The 25,239-nt window shown below is 46.2% G+C and overlaps 1 protein-coding gene and 1 pseudogene across 3 annotated transcripts; one reads left to right on the top strand and one right to left on the bottom strand.

Annotated features, from left to right (window-relative positions):
- Positions 1-1,930: 1,930 nt before the first annotated feature.
- LOC308237787 (specifically androgen-regulated gene protein) lies at positions 1,931-7,812 on the top strand (the record flags this gene model as incomplete). 2 transcript variants are annotated; one of them, XM_080648912.1, is made up of 4 exons in its annotated part: positions 1,931-2,050; positions 4,731-4,905; positions 6,134-6,393; positions 6,532-7,812. In XM_080648912.1, the coding sequence occupies 4 exons, from the start codon at positions 1,946-1,948 to the stop codon at positions 7,810-7,812; spliced, it is 1,821 nt and encodes a 606-aa protein (XP_080505038.1). The 2 variants fall into 2 exon arrangements, with proteins under 2 accessions (XP_080505038.1, XP_080505039.1); XM_080648913.1 differs by having other exon boundaries at positions 1,946-2,050; positions 6,134-7,812.
- Positions 7,813-17,875: 10,063 nt separating this feature from the next.
- Positions 17,876-18,396, bottom strand: LOC308237242 (large ribosomal subunit protein uL22-like; annotated as a pseudogene). The gene has a single exon. The product of its transcript is annotated as a large ribosomal subunit protein uL22-like (transcript).
- Between the last annotated feature and the right edge of the window lie 6,843 nt (positions 18,397-25,239).

Below are 25,239 nucleotides of genomic sequence, written 5' to 3'. Positions count from 1 at the left end.
CTTCTGTGTGCCTCGTCTTATAAGAGATGGTTCCCCTTTTCTGTAATGGCATCAATCTCATAGAATGTCAAGAATGAGTTAGTACTATCTGAACCTAGACAGTCATCAATGGAGTGGATATATGAGGTGACTGAACTTCATTCACATGACTTCTCATGCTTCTGTTTCTTTGGGATTCTAGATATTGGGCAGCTAACCTCAGGAAGGAACTCTAAGAACTGTCTTACCGAATGATGACTTATCATTGGGCATCTTTGGCATTTCTGTTCCTTCTTATTCCATCTCTGTCTCCTGAGAGGCGCTGGACCACCACAAACTATATGTGTCATTAGGGATCTTCCCTCTCCATTCCCCATTGTCCTGCTCCTCCCTACCTGCTCCACCTGAGGGCTTTCTCCCAAGCAGAAGGGGAGCTCTCTGAGGCCTTGTGCTTGTCAGCTCTACGGAGCTGGCAGGCTGACACACCCAGCATAGCCCGAACCTGACTTAGGCATTGGGAGCAGTTATTGGTGAAGGAACAATGAGCCCTGAAATCCAAACCCCAAGTCCCAAGATCTCAAATAGAACACTTTTTTTTTTCTAGGACATTTTACCTAGCATTGGAAGGGTAGGAAAGATGGTAGAAAACAAAGTATGGTGTCATGAGGAGAATATGGATTCAGGATCAGACTGTATACTATATTTTGTATTCTACCTCTCCCTCAACTTTCTGTTTAGTCTGTCTATTAATCTTTACTTTTTTAGAATTTCATTTTCACAAAGGAGAGTCACCCTGGCCTTCCCAACTCTGCTGGAGTGTTTCCCACAAACAGGCACGTGAAAATCCTTGTGATTTTCAGAAGGAAGACGGCCTTTCTTTGCTATTGCTATTAGCACAACGAACTTGAAACGTTTTCCCCTAGGAGTTGGAGTTGGGAGGAAGCTGTAGAGGACATTTTTCTTATTTATTTGACACAGGTTAGGAAACCTCCTTGGAATAAGTTCAACAATAGAGGAGGTGTTGCACAAGAGGACAATTGGGCTTGTGCCAACCACCGTAGGTGCTATGTATGTATGTCCAAGGCTAGGGAGATAATGGTGGCTTGTTGGTGGCTGCTGTGATGATCGTGCTGTTGACTATAACAGCAGCTAACAATCAGGCCATGCACTGTGCAAGTGTTTTACATGGACTATTTTGTTGTATCTTTAAGACAACCCTGTGAAGTAGGTATTATTAAGGGCCCTGTTCCTTCTTTCAAGCCTATAGTCTCCCATTTAAACCGGAACCCTTCTATTCTAAACTCTTGTTTCCCTTCCTTCAATTTACTTTGATCCCAGATGGATTTTGTCTTTGTCTTATTATAAGAACAGTACTAGTTAGTTATTCATTGTTTAATATTTACTACTAGCTAAATGATGCTAACTGTTCTCATTTGATCCTTACATTAATGAAGAAAAACAAACTGAAAGCGTCATTTGCTTCAAGTCACATAACTGTAAATGGCTAACCTGTGATTTAAACCCAGATCCAACGACCTCCAGAATCCAAGCTATTAACCCCTATAATATTTATTGTTTATAGTAATGAGGATGTAGGGTAAGCTCCCTAGTTCAGAGGAAAAGGTGACTAAAGGAAGTGATGGGATTTCCTTTCTGACTACATGCTTCTCCACCACCTAAGTCCATCCTTCTGCATGTATGTGAGCCAGCTTGTGTGTTCTTCCCTGCAGGCTGGGGGGGTTGGGTTTGGGTAATGGCTGTCCACAGCCCCTTCCAACACTTTGCTTGCTTGATGTCCCTGCTGCCACGCTGCTCCAGGGCCTGGGAAGAGCCTTGCCGGAGCCCAGGCTTGGCTCACACATGGCTTTGATTCTTTTCTTTTCAGGCCCAGCTTGGGACATTCTTCGCTTCTCTTCGCTTCCCCTCTGGGAGCCCCTTTCGCCGTCCCTGCACCTTGCTTCTGGCAATGCCCGAGAGGGAGCTGTGGCCAGAGGGGCCTGGCTCAGAACCTGTGACCCGCATCGGCAGCTGGGACAGCATGACGAGCGCCACCTCCACCCGCTCTGGATCTGTACGTACTCTCTGTCCTGCAACCTGGCCCGCTCTCTGCACACCTGCCCCGCCCTGCCCTGCCCTGCCCACCACCGACCTGGCTCACTGCTCCTTCTCTTTCATCTTCCTTGTCAGGGAGTGAATCACACCAGTTGATGCTTTCTGCCTCTGAGTCACCCATGGTTCTATAGGGTGGGACAACCCCAGAGTGCAGTTGGACAAGTGAGACTTTTTCTAGTTTTCATTAGGTTGGGGGTCTGAGTGGAGATGAGAGAGCAGGCTGGTGATCTGAGATTGTGGTGGAAACTAGAATGCAGATCCTTGTAGCACATGGGTTCCTGAGGTTCTCTGCAATTAGCAGCATTATTTCAGTCTTTAAAAAGATCAAAGAGACCAGAGTAATTAAGAGCCTGGATTCTGGAGCCGAACAGATCTGGGTTCCTTAGTATGAGCTGTATGACCTTGGGCAAGTTACTTCATTTCTCTAAGCTTCAGTCTCCTTAGTTTTAAAATGGGGATAATATTAAAACCGAATTCATAGTGTTCTTGCGGGGAGGTAAATGAAATGTATATATAACACTTAGCACGTTCTCTCTATGTAGAAAAGAATTAATCTATGTATGAGCAGAGATTGAGACTCTTCCAAAGTCACTATGTTTAATTATTTGTGAGTGGCACATAATTAATTGTAATTTTTCTGGGCGTGAATTTAAATCTTAATTGCTGTATGGCTAGTGTGAAAGAGTAAATCTGCCCTATGTCCAAATGTAAGCTTTCCTTTCTTGTGAAAATTCATCACATACATGATAATACCTGAGAATTTATAGTTTATGGCTTTAGAGGTATTTGAAAATTTAAGGATTATAAGGGTGTCTACTGTACGTCAAGGATGTTTAATATAGTCAGTGAGCCCTGGTCGGTGTGGCTCATTTAGTTGGAGCTTCATCCTGTACAACAAAAGGTGGCGGGTTCGATTCCCAGTCAGGGCACATATTTAGGTTGTGGTTCGATCCCTGGTCATGGCACGTATGGGAGGCAACATGGCGATATTTCTCTCTCTCTCTCCCTTTCTTTCCCTCTCTCTTAAGTTGGTGAAAACATATCCTCAGGTGAGGATTGGGAAGAAATACACACACACACACACACACATATATATATACATATATATGTATATATATATGGTCAATGAGTTTTGATATGTAAAAATGGATTAGAAAAAGCAGCACAAACACAAAGTGCAGGCAATCTGTATATAATTTCTTTTTGACTTTCAATAATGGGGCCACAGAGACATCTTTCTGTTTCTGTTAGGCTGAGGTCAAGATGCATAGTTACATACCACTGGACTCAGAGTATGACTGGGATTAAAGGTTTTCAAAAAGAAACATCCACAAAGGGTAAACCCAGAGCTGGCTTATCTTTGTCAAGGCAGTAAAGAAGATCTTTGTTCAGAGAACCTCTGGAGTTGGCTTCAGGGCTTCCAAGGGCTATGTTTAGGGCTCCCCTTGAAATATAGGTGCCATCTGTCAGTTGTCATTCAGTCAGCTGACAGATGGCACTTTAAGGACTCTGGGACTGGAAGGGTTATTCCAAAAGCTTTCTTCCCTCCTCCCAGGATATTTTTAGGGCTATCCCAAAATCTTTCCTGGCCATCTGAGTGGGTCTGGAGAATATATAACTCTGAAGCATCTTAAATATTAGGAAGAGGGACAAAGATGCCAGGAACGGACTTGGGCCAAATTTCATATATTCCTATTTGCCCTTTTAGTTTTCCCTTCAACCTCTTGTTTGGAGAGCGACTGTTGCATGTGTCTTCCTGGCCTGTAGAACATGGTCAGTAACCATCGGAAATGACCATAGCATTTTTTTCTAGATATTCCTATGGGCTTTCCCATAATTCAAATCAGTTATTTAAGGTCTACCTAATATTTAATACTAAATAGCTTTCTCCCCCCTTCCTCTGTACTCATCCAATTTATTCACCCTCTCTCCTTAAGTTACTATTTGCTTAAGAAATGCACACTTATTTGAATGCTAGCAGAGCCAAATACTATCAAGAAGGTAAATACACACGGGGAAAAAAATCCTGTATGGAATGCATTTCAGAGTCAAGTATAAATTATTTAGTAGATGTATCTGTGGCTAGTCATACCACTGTTCCCACTGGCCTGGCAGCCAGCAGTTGGCTGTGTTTCCTGTTTGTCCTCATCCTGTCTTTGACATGCCAGGTCAAGTATGCAGAAGTACTTAGAAAAGTTGAAAGCAATACCTTTCAAGTTGAAGGTCAAATCTTTATGTTGCTCGTATAATTTAGAGGTAAATCAGAGACACACAAAGTGACATATTTGAGCAAAGAAATAACAAGTAATTCCAGAGAAATCGGAATGAGAACCTGGGACTGCTTCTGATCTGTGCTCCCAAGCATTTTCCACAGGACTGAGCAAAAGCAAGGCCTCTTGCCATTTGCCTGCCCAGCCACCTGAGCTGGGTGCTGGTGGGACAGCAGCCCGCCAGTCTCTGCCCTCCCTGGTGCCTACAGTTTCAGGAAGCAACTCCAGCAGGTTTGCAGAGTAGCACCGTGGAAAGGTTTCCAGCTCTTCAGCATTCCTTCCCCAACACAGGGTGGTTCTCAGGCCCCGCCAGTTTCTGCCAGCTTTCTCTCATAGCTCCCTTTTCCTCTTCTTCCTCCTGTCCTCCAGACTGACAGCTACGACTTCCTGTCCGCTGAAGAGAAGGAGTGTTTGCTCTTCCTGGAGGAGACCATTGGTTCATTGGACACTGAGGCTGACAGCGGACTGTCCACTGAGGAGTCTGAGCAAGCCACAACTCCCCAAAGTCCCCGAGCACTGCCCCTACTCCAGCCTGCTCCCCAGGGTAAGGGACTGTCTGGGGTAGCACTCTAGCGAAATGCAGAAAATCTGAACGCCCTTCTGGCCACTTTCTACTTTGTCTGCTCTTGGCTCCAAGGGTCACAGGCAACAGAAGGAGTGACCACACTCCCCTCCACTCTCCTGGCCAGAATTAAGCTTTGTCCCTGGTGGGAAGGAGGGTGTGCTGACCAGCCAGCTTCCTATGCCTGTCTACATGTGTCAGAGGCCTGGGAGGGAGAGGGTTTGACCAGCTGCCATCCACTCATGGAGGAATTCCAAATAGATAGAACTACAGAGGTGAGGGAGGGGTGGGTGGTTGGCTCTGTAGAGTCTGAGTCAGTCTGGGGAGCTAATCTGGATGACCCAGAGGCGGAGGCTGCAGGAGATAAGAATAGGGAGGGGCCCCTTAGCCTGAGTGGGTGGCACGTTAAGGCCCTGGGGAGAGTGTGTGGAGAGCCATTGGTGTTGAGGCTCAGTAGAAGGGGGACAGGATGGCATATGAGTGTGGCCATGAGTGTGGGGCCATATGTCCCAGAGTGGGGTGGGCACTTTCCTCCTGAGGAGAGTCCCACTGGAATCAAGGCTGCAATCAAATATTAATTGATAATGTGTTAGAATGTCCCTGAAGCTAGAGCAGTAAATGGAAACACGGGGCTTCGCTGCCACCTCAGACTCACTCGCTGGCCCAGTGGGCCCGGTGCACCTGACTAGCTCACTCGAAGGAAAGAGCCCATGTTGCTCTCTGGTGTGGGGACAGCTTTGGCCATTACCCAGAATCATCCGGGTACTTACCAGTATGGCAAGTGAAGGAAGAAGGTGGACCCCAACAAGGGCAAATCACCTGTTCATGCTGTTCGAGTTCAATGCTCCCATTGGACTCAGTTACCGGGGAGCCCCAAGATACCTAGGGGACTGTCCTGGGTTTCTCGCACCCAGTGCTTCTGTAGAGGGTTAGAAAGAGCCTGCATTAAGGACAGGGAGCCATCTAGGGCTGCCCTTTCCCCAGTTGTTGTGAAAAATTCATCCCTGGTGGAAAGGAATCTACTAGTATGGATCTGCTCATCTAAATGATATCCAGGCAAGAGTGCTTCCCCTTTTAGAGCAAAGAGACAACAAAAACAAAACCTATCCATGCAAATTAGAGATCAGAGGTCAAGGAATATTTGCTTTTCCCTTGGCAGCAGGGTTCTCACCTCTGTCCTCTCTTTGCCTGTTCTCCCGGCCCCTCACAGGACATCCAGAGGAGGCAGTTGCTCAGCAAAGACTAGAGCCAAGGAGAGCAACCCAGTCCAGCTTCCCCCCTCAGCCTGAACCCCAAGGCCTGGCCTTCAGATCCGGCTCCTACAGCCTCCCCCGCAACATCCACATCGGCAGGGACCAGAACCTCCGGAAAAGCACCACCCAGACGAATAGCCACCTACCGGGGGGACCCAAGAGGGTCATCCCGGACCCCAGGGAAGAGCAGCTCAGCCCGGGCAGGGAGCCCAGCCAGGCTCCGGTCCAGAGGGTCATCCCAGACCCCAGGGAAGAGCAGCTCAGCCCGGGCAGGGAGCCCAGCCAGGCTCCAGTCCAGAGGGTCATCCCAGACCCCAGGGAAGAGCAGCTCGGCCCGAGCAGGGAGTCCAGCCAGGCTCCGGCAGGGCTCCAGGAGGCCGCCCTTGATTTGGACACAGCTCTCATCCCCCCACCAGAGGCTTTCCGGGACTCCCAGCCCGAGCAGCGTGGGGAAGACAGCCAGCCCACAGGACCAGGGGAGAAGGCCCCCGCGCCCCCGCTCCTCACGTCACTCAGCCCCCAGAAGAGAAAGGAGACTTCTTCAGAGGCTATGTCCCAAAATGCCAATGAGAAAGGCTCAACAGGGGCACCAGGGCAACCTCGACCTCTTCCTGCCATGTCGTCTCAGAACGCCAGAGCTGCAGATGCTTCTGTCCCACCAGGGCGGGATCCAAATGCCCAAGTGGCTCCCCTCACAGGGCCTAAGCCCCGGAAGCTGCCCCCTAATATTGTTCTCAAGAGCAGCCGAAGCAGTTTCCACAGCGACCCCCAGCACTGGCTGTCCCGCCACTCTGAGGCTGCCCCCGGCGATTCCGGCCTGGTCTCCTCCTCACTGCAGGAGCAGAGGAAAGCACGCAAGGAAGCTCTAGAGAAGCTGGGGCTGCCCCAGGACCAAGAGAAGCCCACCCCCCACTTAAGTAAGACCACCAGCTCCATCAGACTCAAGGGGACTGGCGCTCGGGCCCCTTCCCCAGCCCCAGCGTCAGCTCCTTCCCTGGCTCAGCCTGCACCTCAGGTCTCAGCAGCTGTGCCTGCTGCAGGGAAGGCATTTGCTCCTGCTCCAACCCGGGGACCTTCTCCAATGAAAGCCCTGGCTCCAGCTCTAGCTCAGGGGTCTACTCCAGGCAAGGTTTTCGTTCCTGCCCAGGAACCCACTCCAGGGAAGGTTCCAGCTGCCAAATCCATGCCAATTCTCATCCCTAGGGCCCCAGGGGTAAGTAGTCCCCTGACTCTGCAGGAGAGCAGCATCCCTGGGCTGAGACAGATGAACTTCAAGTCCAACACTCTGGAGCGGTCAGGTGTGGGGCTGAGCAGCTACCTCTCAGCTGAGAAAGACCCCAGCTCCAAGACCAGCACCTCTCTGGGAAAAGACCCCTTCTTGAACAAAATCTCACCCAATGACTTGCGTAATTCCCGGCCCCGCCCTGCCTCCTTGGGCACTGGGAAGGACTTTGCAGGGATTCAGGTGAGCAAGCTGGCTGACCACGAGCAGAGCTCCAAGCGCCTGTCTTACCAAGGACAGAGCCGCGACAAGCTGCCTCGACCCACCTGTGTCAGTGTCAAGATTTCCCCAAAAGGCATCCCTGATGAGCACAGAAGGGAGGCTCTGAAGAAGCTAGGACTGTGGAAGGAGTAAAGTAGGCCCTGGCCACCAGCACTGCCCGCACAACCTCACCCCTGCCTCCTGTCATACAAGATGACACTCAGGGCTCCACCTAGGAGCCTTGTCCACCTCACTGCTCAGGGGCTGGGCAGGGGTAGGCTTCTTTCCGATTCTCTGCTGTCTGAAGTGAAGAGGAGGGAGAGATTGGAGTCCAAGCCTACACTCAGACTCAGGGTGGTTGTGCCAATGAGTACCTGATGAATCATCCTGAAGATGATTTCCGTGTGTGTGTGTGTGTGTGTGTGTGTGTGTGTGTGAGGCTGTATATATCACTGAAATTATTTATAAGACACAAGGAGTCATTGAGAATTCTGCTCATGTTGGAGATTTTTGTACATTGGATAGAGTTCGGCCTAACCAGAACTGAGTGGAGAAGGGTGGCCAAGCCTGATAGAAAAAAAGTCAAAGGAGACCATGGGTGTGCCAGTGCCACAAATGCAGTGTCACCTGAAACGTGGGTCTTCCAGAATTCCTGCGATAGATGGAGACTGGCTCATACTTTGCTTGATCCCTCTCTCAGTTCTGGCCTTCTGGACAGGAGCCAAGAGGAGTTGGTCTGTTATCTCTTCACCTGCTACCTTCTCACTGTCCCCCATCCCAAGGATAAGACATGTTCCTGCAACTAAAAAGTCTTGGTTGACTGAGAGCAGCAGAGCTCTTGTTGGTCTGAGAAGGCAGGATCAGTGGCCAAAGCGCACACCTCCGCTGGGGAGGGTCCTTGTCCGTGGACTTGGTAAATTCCCTAATAAACTGTGCAGTGGTCCCTGATTCTGTGATTTCTGCTCCTATCTCAGTCTGCTCATGACTGATCCCAGGCTGGGCCAACATTGAGATGGGAGCCCGAGCCCAGAGGCTTCGGTACTTACAGTAGAACTGTTTCAGGCCTTGCCACGCTATGGCAAATAGTTTTTACCTCCCTCGGTACCTATGGAAAATCAGCACAATACATTCTCTGCTAGTTGGGCATAGAATATCAGAGCTGGGAGGGGCCTTAGAGATGCTCAAACCCAACCCTGTTGGAGAAGGGAAGTGACCCATCCACAGTCAATGCCGCTTAGTAGCCGAGCCGGAGCCAGAGCTGGGCTCCTGATCCCAGTCCAGGCTGCATGCTGCCTCCCCTCCCGCAGTACTTGTATGCATCCACACAGCATCCCGTGGGACCTTCACATTCTAAAGTGTCTTCTGAAATATCATAGATTAAATGCTGTTCGTGTCATATTTAGTGTTGTGGCTTTTTATTTTATCTTTGGGAAGCAACAGTAGAGTAAGTCATTATTAACCCCAAATTTCCTGACCAAGTTATACAACTTGAGAAAATGCCAAAAGAAGGTAATCTGGGTGGGTGGTGTGAGCTTGTGAATACAAGCTTGGGGATCAGACGTGGCGAGACATGACTCCTACTTCCCCTTAGGAAATAAATGGGACCCGTGGCTGTGACCTGGTTGGAGTCTAGGATCCCCAGATGTGAGGGGCAGATAAAGGAAGGAAGCTCTTATTGGCAAGGTGCCCTTTAGGTTGGCTGAGCATTTGGGGGCTGCATCCTTAGGAGCCCAGCACTGTCAAAGCTCAGCATTTCTGAAAATGATGAGAAGGTTAAGGTAAGGACAAGTGGCTCGCTCCACCCTGCTGTGGTATGTGGGGTGTGGGTGTGATGGTTTCTGTGTACTCTCTCTCACACACACCCAAAAGTCTGGTGCCATTCTACTGGCCCTGGCTGAGGACTTGGTCTGTCACAGCTCACAGGAACTCCCACAGTTGGTCAAGCCAAGTCTTATTACAGACTCCCCAAAAGAGAGAAGTCCCCCTCCCGGAGAACTGAGTGGACATGATGTATTTGGTTGATCTGCTTCATGTGTATATTCCAAGACACAACCTGAGGAACAATCACTTTATTTTTTGTTAATTGCCCTGATAAATAGGGAAACTTAGGGTTAACTGTAAAGTAAAGCTTAGTAAGAATCTGAGGCCATGACACCAACTCAAGGCTGACCGACACAGGTTGGTCAGGAGTATCTCCTATTAAATCCCCACTCCCTGATAGAGGTCATTTCTCTCCAGACCAAACAGAGTTACGTACAGCTTGCCTTCCAGCCCTGCAGCCTCACCCTAGTGGCATGCCCACTTCCCCAATTCTCTTAATTTGAGTGCCTTCCTTCCCTTGTTATTTAAAGATGCCATGTGTCCCATGTCCTTATCCTTCAAAGAGCATGTTTCTCTCTATAGATGGTCTTTGGGATTCAAAAATAGACTAGTTGTCCTCACTTTGAAGATGGGCAATGGGATATCAATGAGGACATCTGCCATCCTGAAGGTGATGTCAGAACCACCTGTGGAATTTCTCTCCCTCTTATATCCATATAGGATTGCTCTTCATTCAGCTTGAACTGATTGGGTGGGAGGGGAATGTCTTCAGGGTTGTTGTTATCTCTTTTTGAAGGATTTTGGATGAAAGTGTATAAAAGTCAGTCATTTGATTTAAAAAACCAAAGTGACAACTCTACTTCCACTTGACCTTGTATCTCTGTTATACCTTGCTGCAGTCTTGCTACTGCTGGGAACAAACCACCTGCCAAAACAGGCCTCTCAGCCTGGCACGTGGGGTCTGTGCCCTCAGACATACTGGCAGCTGCTCCTCTGAATCACACTCAGGTGCTACTCTGGGAGTTCTGCCCTATGACTCGGTGGGACAGGCCTACGTGCAGTCCTGCACAGAGGTCAGGGGATGGGCCCAGGCATGTCTTAGATGGCTTTCTTCACAGTGTGAAGTATGGTCTGGCGGAGGCCTCCCTGTAACCCGGGGGTAGGCAGGTATGCAAAAGTTGGTGTTTATTCCATGGAAGGAAGGACGGGTTGGGGACTGGAGAACAGGGTCTATTGATATGAGTTAGAGCTGGAGGTGAAGATTTCAGAGTCTACAATATATGTATGTGAGATGAACCACTCCATCCTTTGATCCATGCTCATACATGTAGGAAGGAAAGGATCATCCTATCATAATATGAAGCTGTAGGCTCATAGACGAGAGGAGGTAGAGATCTGGGGCATGGACAAGAGAATTCGTGTTCATCTCAGTCAGAATCCAAGAAGGAATTCAGGTAAAATGCTCCCATGCCCTTTTCCTCATGTGCATGACTATGGAGCATATAGATCTGGGCTCAGTTCAACCTCCATCCCTTACCAATCAGGGAACCCTGGGACTTACTGGACCTTAAAGTTCTCAGTCTGTAACATGGGGATAATGCCATTCTTTTTAAAATTGTGGGGATGAATAAAGTGCTATAAACTGTGTAAAGTTCAGTGCTTGACACTGTGTAGATACTCCATAAATGACTGTATTGTCTTCTGGATCTTATTCCTTCCTCCTCACAGGGAGCAAATGTAGAAAGGGTAGGAAAGCAAGAGCACACTTGATCCAGCACTGAGGAAATGGGAGCGATCTTTCTGCAAATGGAAGTCCAAAGTAACAACCAGGCTTTGGCACACCTTCCAGGTGACTCAACTTCAACCACACCATGATTCTTGGAATTTGAAAAGAAAGAGATCAGCATCAATATGGCGTTTGTGTTTCCACGAAGGCTGAACCATTTATTTCCAGCTTCTCTATCCTCAAACTTGGCTTCCCCTTTTTCATCAATCTCTTGCGACCCATGACCATATAGTTTGATTCTTTTTGCTTCCTTTAATTTTCTTGCACTGTGTAGTTCAAAGAACTACATGCTATCCATTAATTATGTTTTATTATTTATTTATTTGTTTCAATCGTTTTTTAAATGAAGGGGAAGAATAAACATATAGCAGGAGGGAACTCTGGCTAAAGTCAGGAAGAGGTGGGGCTAGAAAAGGTTTCAAGATTCTTGGGGCCATCTTTAAAAATAGCGTTAGGCATATTTCAGGAATGAATCAGGCATTAGTTAATAGGAGGCAAGAAGGTCAAGTGGATGACCTCTCTAAATCCCCTCTGGTATAAGGGCCATATTATTTACTGAACTTATCATCATCATTGTGATCACCACCATCACTTCCATCATCACCATCACCACCATCATTGTCATCATTGACATAGCATACAAGTGAGATAAAACCAGGTGATGATCTAATTCCGGGCCGTCCTTCCCTCTTGCTCATTGCCTGTCTGAATGGTTTTTCTTATTCACTACGTGTCACGTATTTCGAGTTCAAAATAATATGAGTCAAAATGATATCCTGACAAAGCTCTGGACGAGGTGAGCTTCAATAAAAATGTATGTTTCAAGGAAACCAACAACTTAATTAGAAAGACCAATGCCCTGCCAAAAATAATCACAATATAACCTAAGATGAAAGATACCTCATATAACCTAAGGGCTGGAAGGAAATGTTTAGGTTATCTAATCCAATCTCCTACCAAAGGGGAATTATACCTATAAGTGGATATAAATAGTCAGAAAAATGAATGGATAAATGGGTGGGTGAGTGGATGGATAGATGAATGGATAGGTGGATGGATGGGACAGAGGAGGGGAGAGGAGGAATTGAAAACATACATTGGCCAAGGGTTAGGCCAAATATGGCATCATTATCATTTTGAAATCGGGTACAATTCTAGCTCCAATCTTCTGCCATCCTGCTTCCACTTTGAGAGGCAGGGACTACCCTGTGCCTCTAACTTCACCCACCACTGAAAAAGCACATCCTCTTGTGGCTACCCAGCCAGCCTCCTTCAAGAAGAGGTTGGGTGATGACCAAATTTTTTTTTTATGTCTGTGTTTTTTCTTCTGCATGAGACTGAAATTGTGATTTTTAATATGAAATATATATTTGGTCTTCATCTCCATTTCTGGCTCAGAGTTCCTAAAACCTTTGGAATTTCTTGTGAGGAGACGGATAAAGGTGTGTTTTGTTATGTCAATGAGAGACTTTTGAAAAACCCCAAGGTAGCCTGAGGATGGAGGCTGACCACCTGGGAATTTTTAGTCCCACCCTCCACCCACCCCACTTCTGGGGAAAGCGGAGGGGCTGAAGATTGAGTTTAATTGCTAATGGCCAGTGATTTAATCAATCACGCCTATGTAATGAAGCCTCCCTAAAAACCCAAGAGTTCAGAGAGCTTCCAGGTTGGTGAACCAGAACAGTTCCCGCCCGGAGCTCCCAGGAACAGAGCTCCTTTGTTCCAGACCTGGCTCTGTGTATCTCTTCATCTGGCTGTTCATTAGTTTCCTTTAATATATTTTGTAATAAACCAGTAATCCAGTGAGTAAACCGGTTTCCTGAATTCTTTGAGTTGTTCTTGCAAATTAATCAAACCCAATGAGGGGATCATGAGAACCTCTGATTTGGTCTGTTGGCCAGAAGCACAGGTAACAATCCTGACTTGCAATTGGCATCGGAAGGGATGGGGAGGCCGTTTTGTAGGACTGAGGCTTCAACTTGTGGGATCTAACACTATCTCCAGGTAGACAGTGTCAGAACTGAGTCTAATTGTAAGACACCCAGCTGGTGTTGAGATCTGCTTGGTGGTGTGGGGGGCTCTATGCTCACTGGAACTGAGCAGAGGATCCTACTCTCCATGCTGCTGCTCTCCCTTTTCCTGACCTGCGTGTGCAGAAGACCAGGCCAGAATTCACAGCTTTATAAAATTTCTATTGAGACCTCCCCTCAGTGCTGTATGCCTCAGCTGCCTACATCATTTCCACTTCAAACTCAATATGTCCAAACACAGACCCATGTGGGGCCCCTCCCATATTTGGCCCTTTTACAGTGTTCTATATCTCAGCTGAGCAAGACTAGCACTCACCCAATAAGTAAAGCCAGAAATCAAAATACTATCCATGACACTGTCCTCTGTAAACAATTATAAATCATGACAATATCACCTCCAAACATGACTCAAACCAGTTTTTTCTTCTTTTCTGGCACCACCACAGCCACACTTGGGGTCCTGCTATCTCTCCTGGACCAGAGCAGCAGCTAAGTGTTCTCTTTACATCCACTCTTGCCCCTTCTACCCCGCAACCAGAATTATCTTTGCATCTGTAGTACACTACCTTTCATGGAAGAATAAAAGGACCTAAGAAAATACACATGTATTAGTGCATTTGTGCAAAAAAATACATAGGCAGGGTCAACCAAAAACTAATGTGATTGATTATCTACAGAGGGTGGGTGGAGAAATGGAAGGAAAGGGGGAATGGAAACAGCATGGAAGAGAGGGGGAGGATGGCACTTCTCTGAACATATCTTTTTGTAGCACTCAGATTTGAGAGCCATGGTGATGTTTTGCATATCCACAGAATTAATATATAAATAATAAATAAATAATAGCCAGTGTGTGTGTATGTGTGTGTGTGTGTAAAGGGTGTGTGTGTGTGTGTAAAGGGTGTGTGTGAGTTTACAGGAGGAGGGGGGAAGGATCCAAAAATGGAATACCAAAGAGTAAAAAACAAACCCACTGTATTAAAAAATAAATAAAAGAATGACATAACTACACTGAGGGGAATGGGGAAGAAAAGACCTAAACTAAGTAATTTGAAAAAAAAATGTATTTTTGCTTTATGTTGTCAAAGGCTAAAAACAGATTCTAGATGTTGAATGTGTTTTTCATACTTATAGGTTAGCATTCTTAATTTACTATTTGTGTGTTACTAGATTAAACAAATAAGTAACTATCTCTGGATAAAAGAACCAGATTTCTCACTGTTAGAGAAGGGAAATGAAATACTTTAAAGCTACAGAAATATTCTATTTCTTCTCATACTTTCTTCCACTAATTTTAGTATCCATTAATGATTCTGACCTGAAACAATTATCACTACAGTGTTTGCCAAATTGTGATTTTTCTACTTTCATCGTTTCTTCTACATTTATTATTTGGAATTCTACTGTAATGAAGAATTGTTTCTTAACACCCATTTTAAAATGTTATTATTATTATTTTTTAAATCCTCACCTGAGGATATACTTAGAGAGAGGGAGGAAGAGAGAGAGAGAGAGAGAGAGAGGAACATTGATGCGAGAGAGAACATCTGTCGGTTGCTTCCTGCATGTGCCCTGACCAGGGATCACACCTGCCACCCAGGTATGTGCCCTGAGCAGGAATCAAAGCCACAGTCTTTCTGGTGCATGAGATGATGCTCCAACAAACTGAGCCACTCAACCAGGGCCTTAATACCCATTTAATTACATATATTCAAATAGTTATTTATATCAATACGGAAGAATGTATATTTATGGGTTAGTGTTCATGGCTACCATTTATCTTGTTGCTCCAGAAAAGGACATCCCCATTTGTTTTTTTTTGTTTTGTTTTTTAAATATATTTTATTGATTTTTTACAGAGAGGAAGGGAGAGGGATAGAGAGTTAGAAACATCGATGAGAGAGAAACATCGATCAGCTGCCTCCTGCACACCCCCTACTGGGGATGTGCCCGCAACCAAGGTACATGCCCTTGACCGGAATCGAACCTGGGACCCTTCAGTCCGCAGGCCGACGCTCTATCCACTGAGCCAAACCGGTTTCGGCCCCATTTGGTTTTAATAAGTGTGCTATGTAAGACACTAACATTTGGGGGACATGGGTGAAGAGTATGTGGGAACACTTTGTACTATTTTAGAAACTTTTTAAAGTCAAAAATTATTTTAAAATAAAAAGTTTTAAGAAAGATTTTTTTTTTTCAAAATAGAAAGTTGAAGTAGTCATGACCTGGTTGGTTTCCCCACTGCTCTTAAGATACAGACCAAAACCTTAAACGTCGACTCCAAGCTCTTCAAGTCCCATCAAAACAACCCCGGTCCATCCCTCCAGCCTCCCCTGCACCGTCTCTGAGCTCGTCACTCCATCAGTTAATGGAATTTGTCACTCTCTTCCCCAAAGAGCACTTGCTCGCACCTATAACATTAATGTCTGCTCCTCCATTAGACTAAGTTCCACAAGATCAAAGACCACACATCCTTGTGCTCATCTTGTATGCCCTGCATATTGCACAGTTCCCAGCAAGCAGTAAGCACTCAGTGAATATTTGTTAATTAAATGAAGAGAAAATGGTGAAAATGAGTGCAGGATGCCACAAGGGCTCATCTTTCCTACAGCTCAAATAAAAAGTGAGATAAGTCTGATCCACCAAGTCTCAGGTGCCTCGTCTTAATTTTCTATTCATATTGGGACCCGGTGTTAGATAATCAGGTGACCCTTGTAGTTCTTAGTAGTCAGGCTTGACAAGCAAATGTGTGGACATTGTCTCTACCCATGGCCTTGAATTACACTGGGGAACCTTTTAAACAGAGAGAGAGAACCTCACCCCAAGACCACGTTGATGTGCCTTGGGGGGCATCAGGGAATGGATTAGGCAGACTCTGAGGTCAGGTCCTGAGGCCCAACCTGAGAATAACAATGCTAGGTAACATGACTGCAGTTAATAATACAAGACACAGATACTTTGGCCACATTATCCTGTTCAGTCCTCATAACAACTCCAGTATTATGCCATTTTGTAGGAGAGAAACTGAGGCATAAAGAGGGTAAAAGACTTGTCTTAAGTTCCACAGCTAACAAGTGGTGTCAGGTCTTCAACTCTGTTCTACAAACTTTCTAAAGTGGTTCTTTCTCAATCATTCTCTGAAAGAGGTGAAAACTGTCCTACTTGGTTGATGTTCCAGGGGTCAGAGGCCACCCTGTGTTCTCCATGAAAGTGTCAATGTGCAGAGAAAGGAAGGTGGCGTGGGTCACTTCCAGTTTGAGAGACTGCAGGCTTACTTCCATCCCCTGAGAAGCAAGAGGAAAAGAATCCTATTAACAGGCTTGAGTTTATAAGGGAGGAAGGCAAAGCTGTAAGAATCCTTTGTTCTGGAGGAAGGTAAGTGTGTCGACGGGCCCATTAACCCGTCATCGCTGGACAGGAAGCCCTGAGTGGAGGCATCCCATCAGCCTATCCCAGGGTCCCTCTCCGCAGAGTCAGGCCAGCCTCTTCCTCCTGCACCATTGCATTCAGAGCCACACACCGAAACTGGAGGCTCTGAATGGCCTCCCACCTCTGGAGGGTCCAGGCAGGAAAGCAACAATGAGCCAATGTTTAGCTCAGGAGACAAAAGGTCCTTTGATAGGACCCTGGCCTTAGTAACCTCGTCCCTCTGCAAACAAGCTGGGATTCCATTCAGGGAAAGCAGGAGCAGGAAGTGCATTCGTGAGGAAGCCCTTGTTCTCCAGACGCGTGTGGCTGTACCTAGCGTGGGGCTGACTTTGGACCCTGGCCTGCATATCAAGCTTCTGTTGCTCCCCTCTGATAAGGCCCTCCTCACACCCAGGAATGTTGCACCTGCCCTGAAAGAGATAGGATCGGGGCCAGGTAACCATGTGGAGAGAGAACAAGGGCTTGTATCCACACTCCTCTGGGACTAAGACCTGTCCTCTCCAGCATTTCTAGAGGCCTGGCTTCCTCTGTGAAGGGCCGGTTTCTTGCTTCATCTCAATTATTTCAGCTGATCGCCTTTCCAAGGCAAAATCTAAAAGGAAAAACTCAGCAGGTGTTTGTGGCTCCTCAGGGAAGCAGAGGTGCTGAACAAGCACAGCTGGCTTGAGAGGTGGACACAGTGAGCTTCGAGGAAGTGAGAGGCCATCCACCCAGGGACAGGTCCGGGAGAGTCCTGGGCCAGCTAGGGTACCCGCTAGGCCCATCTTCACTATTCTAGAATCATCCTCCCTGGCACACTCTTTCAAATCCCTCCACAAATTGTAGAATGATCTTTCTTCCCTCTCTTCCCCCAGGAGATGTTTCTTGGGATAAATAGAAGACCCTTTCCTGGACTGGACCGTTTTATCACAAGGAGTGCATGGTGAAGGAGCATCCCCAGAGCCCCATGAGCATAGCCTTGATTCCCTTCTAACTTGGGGTAGGAGACAGGAATGTTTTCAGGGCTTTGGAGGAAGGGTCAGGTGACGTTCAGCCTGTTTCAGGACAAGTTGATCAAGAATGACTCTTGGAAGGAGGGGCTGTGCTCACAGATTAGAGCCATTGTTTGGACTATGTGGAGATAGATGTAGTTAGTATTTATTTTATGCTGAATTTACTCCCGGGCCATAAGTTTTTGTTTCTTCTGGGGTATCTTTTTCTTCTGTGAGACCTCCTCTTCTGGTTTAGGAACAATCTGCTCTTTTTCAGGAAGGATCCTCTCAGTATGGCAGGGAGAGCTCTTGTGGGGGTCCATCTGCCCATGAGCTCTGTAAGTTCTATACCGCATCCTGGGAGCTTTGCTCTCCTGGATGTGCTCAGTGACCAGAGAATCTGCATCTAAACCCTTCAGGTCAGCATTACACCCTGCATTTTTAAGCACATGCAGCAAAAATTCACCACTTTTTTTCTGGGCCACCGATCCTGTGTCCAGCCCCACTGTTTGGCCTGGGCACACCAACTCCATTATTGTTACAGCAAAATGGCACATTGCTTCTATAAAGTGACATCCTTCAGATACTTGGTAGCTTTGCAAAGATTCATACCCTTGATGGCCTGGTCAGTTTCACGAGTGTTGTTAAAGTGAACATACAGCTTTGAACCTTCTGATTTGCATGATTTTGTGGGGTTTTCTGGGTTAGGTGGATAACAAATGATTTTCAGAGGTCACCTCTGGCCACTTTCGGGAAGAGAAAAACCATTTGGATTTTATCAGGAAGGGTGGGAGAAACGGCTAGGGACTTGTGATACTGTAATTTATAATAAGATATATATTTGGTCTTCCACCTGCTCCTGGCACAGAGCTCCTAAAACCCTTGGAATTTCCTAAGTGGTAGAGGTGATAAAGGTGTCCTGTTATGTTAATAGGGCGACTTTTAGAATGCCTTTAGAACACCTAGGGAGGGGGACTAGTTGCCAGGTGACTCTACCAAGTGATCAGAGGATTGGAGCTTTAGTGCCATCCAGCTAACTTCCAGGGAGATGAGAAGGGATGGAGGTTGAATCAATCACCAATGGCCAATGATTTATTAATCAGCCATGTCTGTGTAATAAAGCTGTCATGTACAACAACATAAGAATGGGATTTTGAGAGTTTCCCAGTTGGTGAACACATGGAGGTAAGGGAGAGTGGTATGCCTGGAAAGAGTATGGAAGCTCTCCACTCTTCCCACAGACCTTGCCCAATACATTACCTCCACCTGGCTGTTCCTAAGTTATACCCTTTTATAATAAACCTGTGTCCTGTGAGCTGCTCCAGAAAATGAATCAAACCTATGCAGGGGGTCGTGGGAACCTGCAGTCTCTAGCTGGTTGCTCAGAGCAGAGGTAACAACCTGAGCTTGTGACTGGTATCTGAAGGCAGCAGGGGTGTGACAGTCTTGTAGAACTGAGCCCTTAACCTGTGGAATCTGACGCTATCTCCAGGCAGAATTGAGTTAAATTTTGGGACACCCAGCTGGTGTCTGAGAATTACTTGCTGGTGTGGGACCCTCCCCCCTCCACCCACCCACACACAACCTGCACCTGCACACACACACACACACACACACACACACACACACACACACACACACACGGGAATTAAGTGCAGAAAAACAGGGCTACAATCATGTGTGTGAAAGAGAGGCTGGAAAGGAATAGCTACTGGGAACAGAGACATGAGAGGGCCCACTGTAGGAAACTCGCAGTCCACTAAGAGAGAAGTAGCATATCAACAAATCAATGTGCCCCCCCTCTCTGCCCCTTTAGCATCAGTGCCCGTTCCTTTCCTTTGCTCCGGCCCTGCCCTGTGCCCCAGCTCCCTGGATACAGAGGAACCAGGACTCAACCAGACCTGCTACTTTGGTCTGGGCACTGAAAGAGGGCCCATGAGACCTGGGCTCTGGGGAAGGGAGAAGAAAGTAGAAGGATCAGCTGAACTAGAAGGAAGGATTCTTGCCATTCTCTCCGAGGCTGCGGAGGGAAGGAAATGGGAGAGCAGGTGAGGTGAACTGTGGTGGGATAAGAAGGGACCTCTAACAGTTGGCCGCTCCCTCATCAAGAGACACAAGTGAGTGCCGCTTTGTTTTCTCCATGCAGCCAGCAGTATTTGAAGAAGGCAGGTTGCTGACTGGACCCATCTTGTAGGGCTGTTCGTGAGAAGGGGGCATGTAACCTATTCAAGGCTGTGTGCCCTACACTTCAAAATGCCAATATCCAAAACATCAGAGTTTGGAGTAAGGAAAGGTTTATTGATCTAGAAGGCACCAGCTTGAGAAGACAGAGGGACTTAAAGCTTCTACTAATCCATCTTAAGACAGCCTAGAATTCAGGCTTCTTTTATGTCAAGAAAAGGGAGAATGGCAGGGCAAGAGGTGTGTGACATCTGGGCACCAACAGAAATCCAAGGAAGAGTTCGAAATCTCTAAATCCTTTTGTTCCCATTTACCCCTGCTGATCCTAGTCTGTCTTGAGGCTCCTGCTGATCTTTACCAAAAGCTCAAGCCTCCAGTAGGATTCTTCTAATAATGATCAAATCTATAGCAGGAAGCTACTTGCCTGAAGCCCATGGAAGAAATGCAGGCTAGAATTAAGATAGAGTTAGAGAGTGAGCACTTCATTCTGTTACAGGCATGGTAGCAGCCCAAAGGAGAATGTAATCTGATGGGGAGAAGAGAAGCAGGGCAGTAGACAGATTGAGCTGGGTTCTGTGCATAGCCTCAAAGATCCTAGACCAGCCTTGAGCAAACTACGGCCCGTGGGCCAGATCCGGCTGTTCCATCCGGTTCTTTTGCTCTCCCCTCCGCTCCTTTACTTTGAATTTATATTAGTTCACACAAACACTCCATCCATGCTTTTGTTCCGGCCCTCCAGTCCAGTTTAAGAACCCATTGTGGCCTTCGAGCCAAAAAGTTTGCCCACCCCTGTCCTAGACACAAGATGGGGAGACCTTGAGGCTGGTGTTGCCTCCTGGTAGGATGGCCTCACTGATGGCTAAGAGGGCCTGAGGGTCCTTGATGACCATAGAGCATTCTCTTGTTCCAGGTCCAACTCTCTGGGCTGCTCTCAGCCATTGGACAAAGCATCCTCCTTGTAGATACAAAACCCAGGAGGTGTGGAGAAAGGCAGATCCCAACAGAATCAGTGGTCCCAGCTCCTCACATAACTCTGTACTGATCTGATCAAGTGGCCACCACACCCCCAGGCCTGGCCTTTGTCTTCCTGTCCTCCAGGGGCCCTTGGCCAGGTGTAGGCTGGCTTTATTTTCTCCTTGGTTTAGCTGAGTTAAAGCTGGAATTATTTTCAAAGGATTTTATAGAAAAGTACAAAAAAAAGACAAAAATCCTTAAATAAGGAAGTATAAGAGTCATGAAACAGAAGAGTCTGCAGAGTTCAGATTCTTTATTCAAGTCCAGCCACAGACTGATGAGGCTGGCAGGAGTCTTAGTTCTGTGGCTTCATCACAGAAAAAAATAATAATTAAAAGAATAAAATGGTAATAAATGCATACCTATCAATAATCACTTTAAATGTAAATGGATTAAATGCTCCAATCAAAAGACATAGGATTGCTGAATGAATAAGAAAATAAGACCCCATATATATGTTGTCTTCAAGAGACCTACCTCAAAATGACAGACACACACAGGCTGAAAATAAAGAGATGGGAAAAGATATTTCATACAAATGGAAACACACACACACACACACACACACACACAAATGCTGGAGGTAGCAATACTTATATCAGACAAAACAGACTTTAAAACAAAGGCTATAAGAGACAAAGAAGGACATTACATAATAGTAAAGGGATCAACCTTATAAGAGAATATAACCTTTGTAAACACCCAACATAGGAACACCTAAATCAAATATTGATAGACATGAAGGGAGAGATCAATAATAATACAGTCATGCCCTGACTGGTTTGGCTCAGCGGATAGAGCGTCAGCCTGCGGACTGAAGGGTCCCAGGTTCGATTCCAGTCAAGGGCATGTGCCTGGGTTGCGGGCACATCCCCAGTAGGGGGTGTGCAAGAGGCAGCTAATCGATGTTTCTCTCTCATCGATGTTTCTCTCTATCCCTCTCCCTTCCTCTCTGTAAAAAATCAATAAAATATATTAAAAATAATAATAATAATAATAATAATAATAATAATACAGTCATAATAAGGAACTGTAACACCCCATTAACATCAATGGATAAATCTTCCAGACAGAAAATCAACAAGAAAATAGCAACTTTAAATAACATACTAGACCAGATGGATTTAATTGATATTTTCAGAGCATTTCAGCCCAAAGCAACAGAATCTACATTCTTTTCAAGTGCACATGGAACATTTTCCAGGATAAATTATTATTATTTTTTTAAATAAATAAATCTTTATTGTTCAGATTATTACAGGTGTTCCTCTTTTTTTTTCCCCCATAGTTCCCCTTCACCTGATTCCCCACCCCACCCCATGCCCTTACCCCCTGCCACTGTCTTCATCCATAGGTGTATGATTTTTGTCCAATCACTTCCCTCACCCCTAACACCCCTTTCCCCCTGAGAATTGTCAGTCCACTCCCTTTCTATGTCCCTGATTCTATTATATTCACCAGTCCATTCTGTTCATCAGATTTTTTATTCACTTGATTTTTAGATTCACTTGTTGGTAGGTATGTATTTGATGTCATTTTATTGTTCATAATTTTTATCTTTACCTTTTTCTTCTTCTTCCTCTTCTTAAAGAATACCCTTCAGCATTTCATGTAATCCTGATTTGGTGGTGATGAACTCCTTTAGCTTTTTCTTGTCTGTGAAGCTCTTTATCTGACCTTCAACTCTGAATGATAGCTTTGCTGGGTAGAGTAATCTTGGTTGTAGGTTCTTGCTGTTCATCACTTTGAATATTTCTTGCCACTCCCTTCTGGCCTGCATAGTTTCTGTTGAGAAATCAGCTGACAGTAGTATGGGTGCTCCCTTGTAGGTAACTAACCATTTTTCTCTTGCTGCTTTCAAGATTTTCTCTTTGTCTTTTGCCCTTGGCATTTTAATTATGATGTGTCTTGGTGTGATCCTCTTTGGATTCCTCTTGTATGGGGTTCTGTGTGCTTCTTGAACTTGTAAGTCTATTTCTTTCACCAGGTAGGGAAAGTTTTCTGTCATTATTTCTTCTAATAGGTTTTCAATATTTTGCTCTCTCTCTTCTTCTGGCACCCCAAAAATTCGGATGTTGGTACGCTTAAAGTTGTCCCAGGGGCTCCTTACACTATCTTCATATTTTTGGATTCTTGTTTCTTTCTGTTTTTCTGGTTGGGTGTTTTTTGTTTCCTCATATTTCAGATCTTTGGTTTGATTCTTGGGGTACATTGATCTACAGTTGAGTTTCTGTATATTCTTTATTTCAGACAGAGTATGCTTAATTTCTGACTGGTCCTTTTCCATTTTTTTTGGCATTCTCATTAAGATCCTTAAAGGTCTCACTAAGTTCCTCAGCGGTTTTTAGAACATTCTTGAGTAACCTTATAAATGTGGTTCTGAACTCTATGTCGTCCAGTAGTTTGCTTTCCTCCATTTCTTTCATTTGTGACATGTTTCTTTGTCTCCGCATTTTGCTGCTTCCCTGTGTTGATGGAGTGGCTTTGTGTGGTAGGTGACCTATGGGGGCCAGTAGCTCAGCCTCCCCAATCACCTGAGGTGGACGCCTTTGGTACACCCCTTTGTGGGCTGAGTGCAAAGTCTTGATGTAGTTAAGCCTTGATTGCTGTTTGTACACTGGGAGGAATTGACCTCTAGGCCAATTGGCTGTGAGGACCCGCTGTGTCTATAATGGAAGAACGGTTGCGCTGGAGACACTCTTAATGGTGCAGGACTTGTTTCAGTGGGGCTTTGGTGCTCACTGAGTCTGCCTCTTGAATGTATCACTTATGGATGTGGGAAGTTGAAATCTGGTGTCTCACACTGACTACTAGATACACTGGCTTCTGGATTTCTAATGGGGTGCAGGTCAGCTACTGTCTGAGGCCACCCAGCAGGCACTACAGCGAGAACTACAGTTTTCTCCTCTTTGCTTGGGGTTTGGAGGTTTTGGAGCTGTCTGACCAGGGCTGCAAGTTTGCTAGGTTAAGCTGCGATAGGGCAGGCCATTCATATGCTAAAGCCGCTGCTTGGAGTTTGGGTGGGTTTGTAGATTGTGCAGGGCGGGGTCTCAGGGTGTCACTAGGCTAGGGCGTGGCAAACAGCGATGGCTGCCAGTCAGCAGGCTCTGCATCTCAGACCGCGTTCCCGCGTCCTACGCCCCAGCACAGTAAACAATCTTTCCTGCGCGCAGCCCTGCAAGCAAGCCTCCCTCACCTTCCGACCCCACGGCAGACAGTCCAGCTTCTCCCTGTAGGAGCTTGGGTCCCCCACGTATCCCCAGAAACTGGAGTTCGGAGTAATCGGGAGCTTGTCTCCCTTCGGGCTGAAAAAGCAGCGCTCCCAGTCACCTGTCACCAGCCCGATTCGCACGCCCCCATACCTCAGCTTTTCAGCGCTTGTGCACCTCTCAATGCTGTTTGCTCTTTCCTTCTAGTTGTAGAACTTCCACTCAGCCAGCTTTCCCGTGGTTCTGGGTGATAGACGTTTTGTCTTTTAGTTGTAGTTTTGAAATTGTTGTGCGAGGCAGCAGTTTAGGTGTTTACCTACGCCGCCATCTTGGATTCTCCTCTCCAGGATAAATTATATGTTAAAACACAAAACAAGTCTCAATAAATTTAAGAAGACTGAAATCATATCAAGAATTTTCTCTAACTACAATGGTACAAAACTAGGAATTAATTACAAGATAAAACTAAAAAGCACACAAACACATCAAGGCTAAATAACACTAAATAATTAATGGGTTAATAATGACCACCTTCTTACACCATATACAAGAATAAACCTCTAATGGATTGGAGATTTAAGTGTAAGACTCAAAACCATAAAACTCCTAGCAGAAAACATAGGCAGTAACTCTGACAGTTATCTTAGCAAATGTTTTTCTCATATATCTTCTAATGTTGGGGTAGACTTTTTCGAAGAAAATACTGAGCTCACATATGAAGGATCTAAAGACAGTGGGCATTCCAGGCAGCGAAAATAGCAGGTGCAAAGGTCCTGAGGCAGGAAAGCACAGAACCCTTTCCAAGGAATGTGAGTTTAGCTTGGGGAGCAGTGAGGACAGTGGGGCAAGGTGAGGCTGATGTGGGCTGCTGTGGCACACACAGAGCCTGGCAGGCCATGCTGAGGGACTGGACTTGATGCACAGCAGGGGGCCATGGGGAGTCTTAGGCCAGGGGAATGACATGATCGGGGTTGTGTTTTTGAAAGCTCACTCTGATTGCTATGTGAGGAATGGATGAAAGGGAGAAAGAGGGGATTCAGGAGAGGGGAACTGAGTTAAAAAAGCACTGATGCCTTGAACACTCAGGATAAAGACCCAAGGTGCCTGTGCCTGAGAGCTGACTCCAGGGGCAGTGCTTGGAG

The sequence above is a fragment of the Plecotus auritus genome (genome assembly GCF_963455305.1).
Source record: "Plecotus auritus genome assembly, chromosome: 12".
Taxonomy (NCBI): domain Eukaryota; kingdom Metazoa; phylum Chordata; class Mammalia; order Chiroptera; family Vespertilionidae; genus Plecotus; species Plecotus auritus.
The sequence above is the reverse complement of the archived record's forward strand: the minus strand, read 5'-3'. Positions and strand labels throughout refer to the sequence as shown.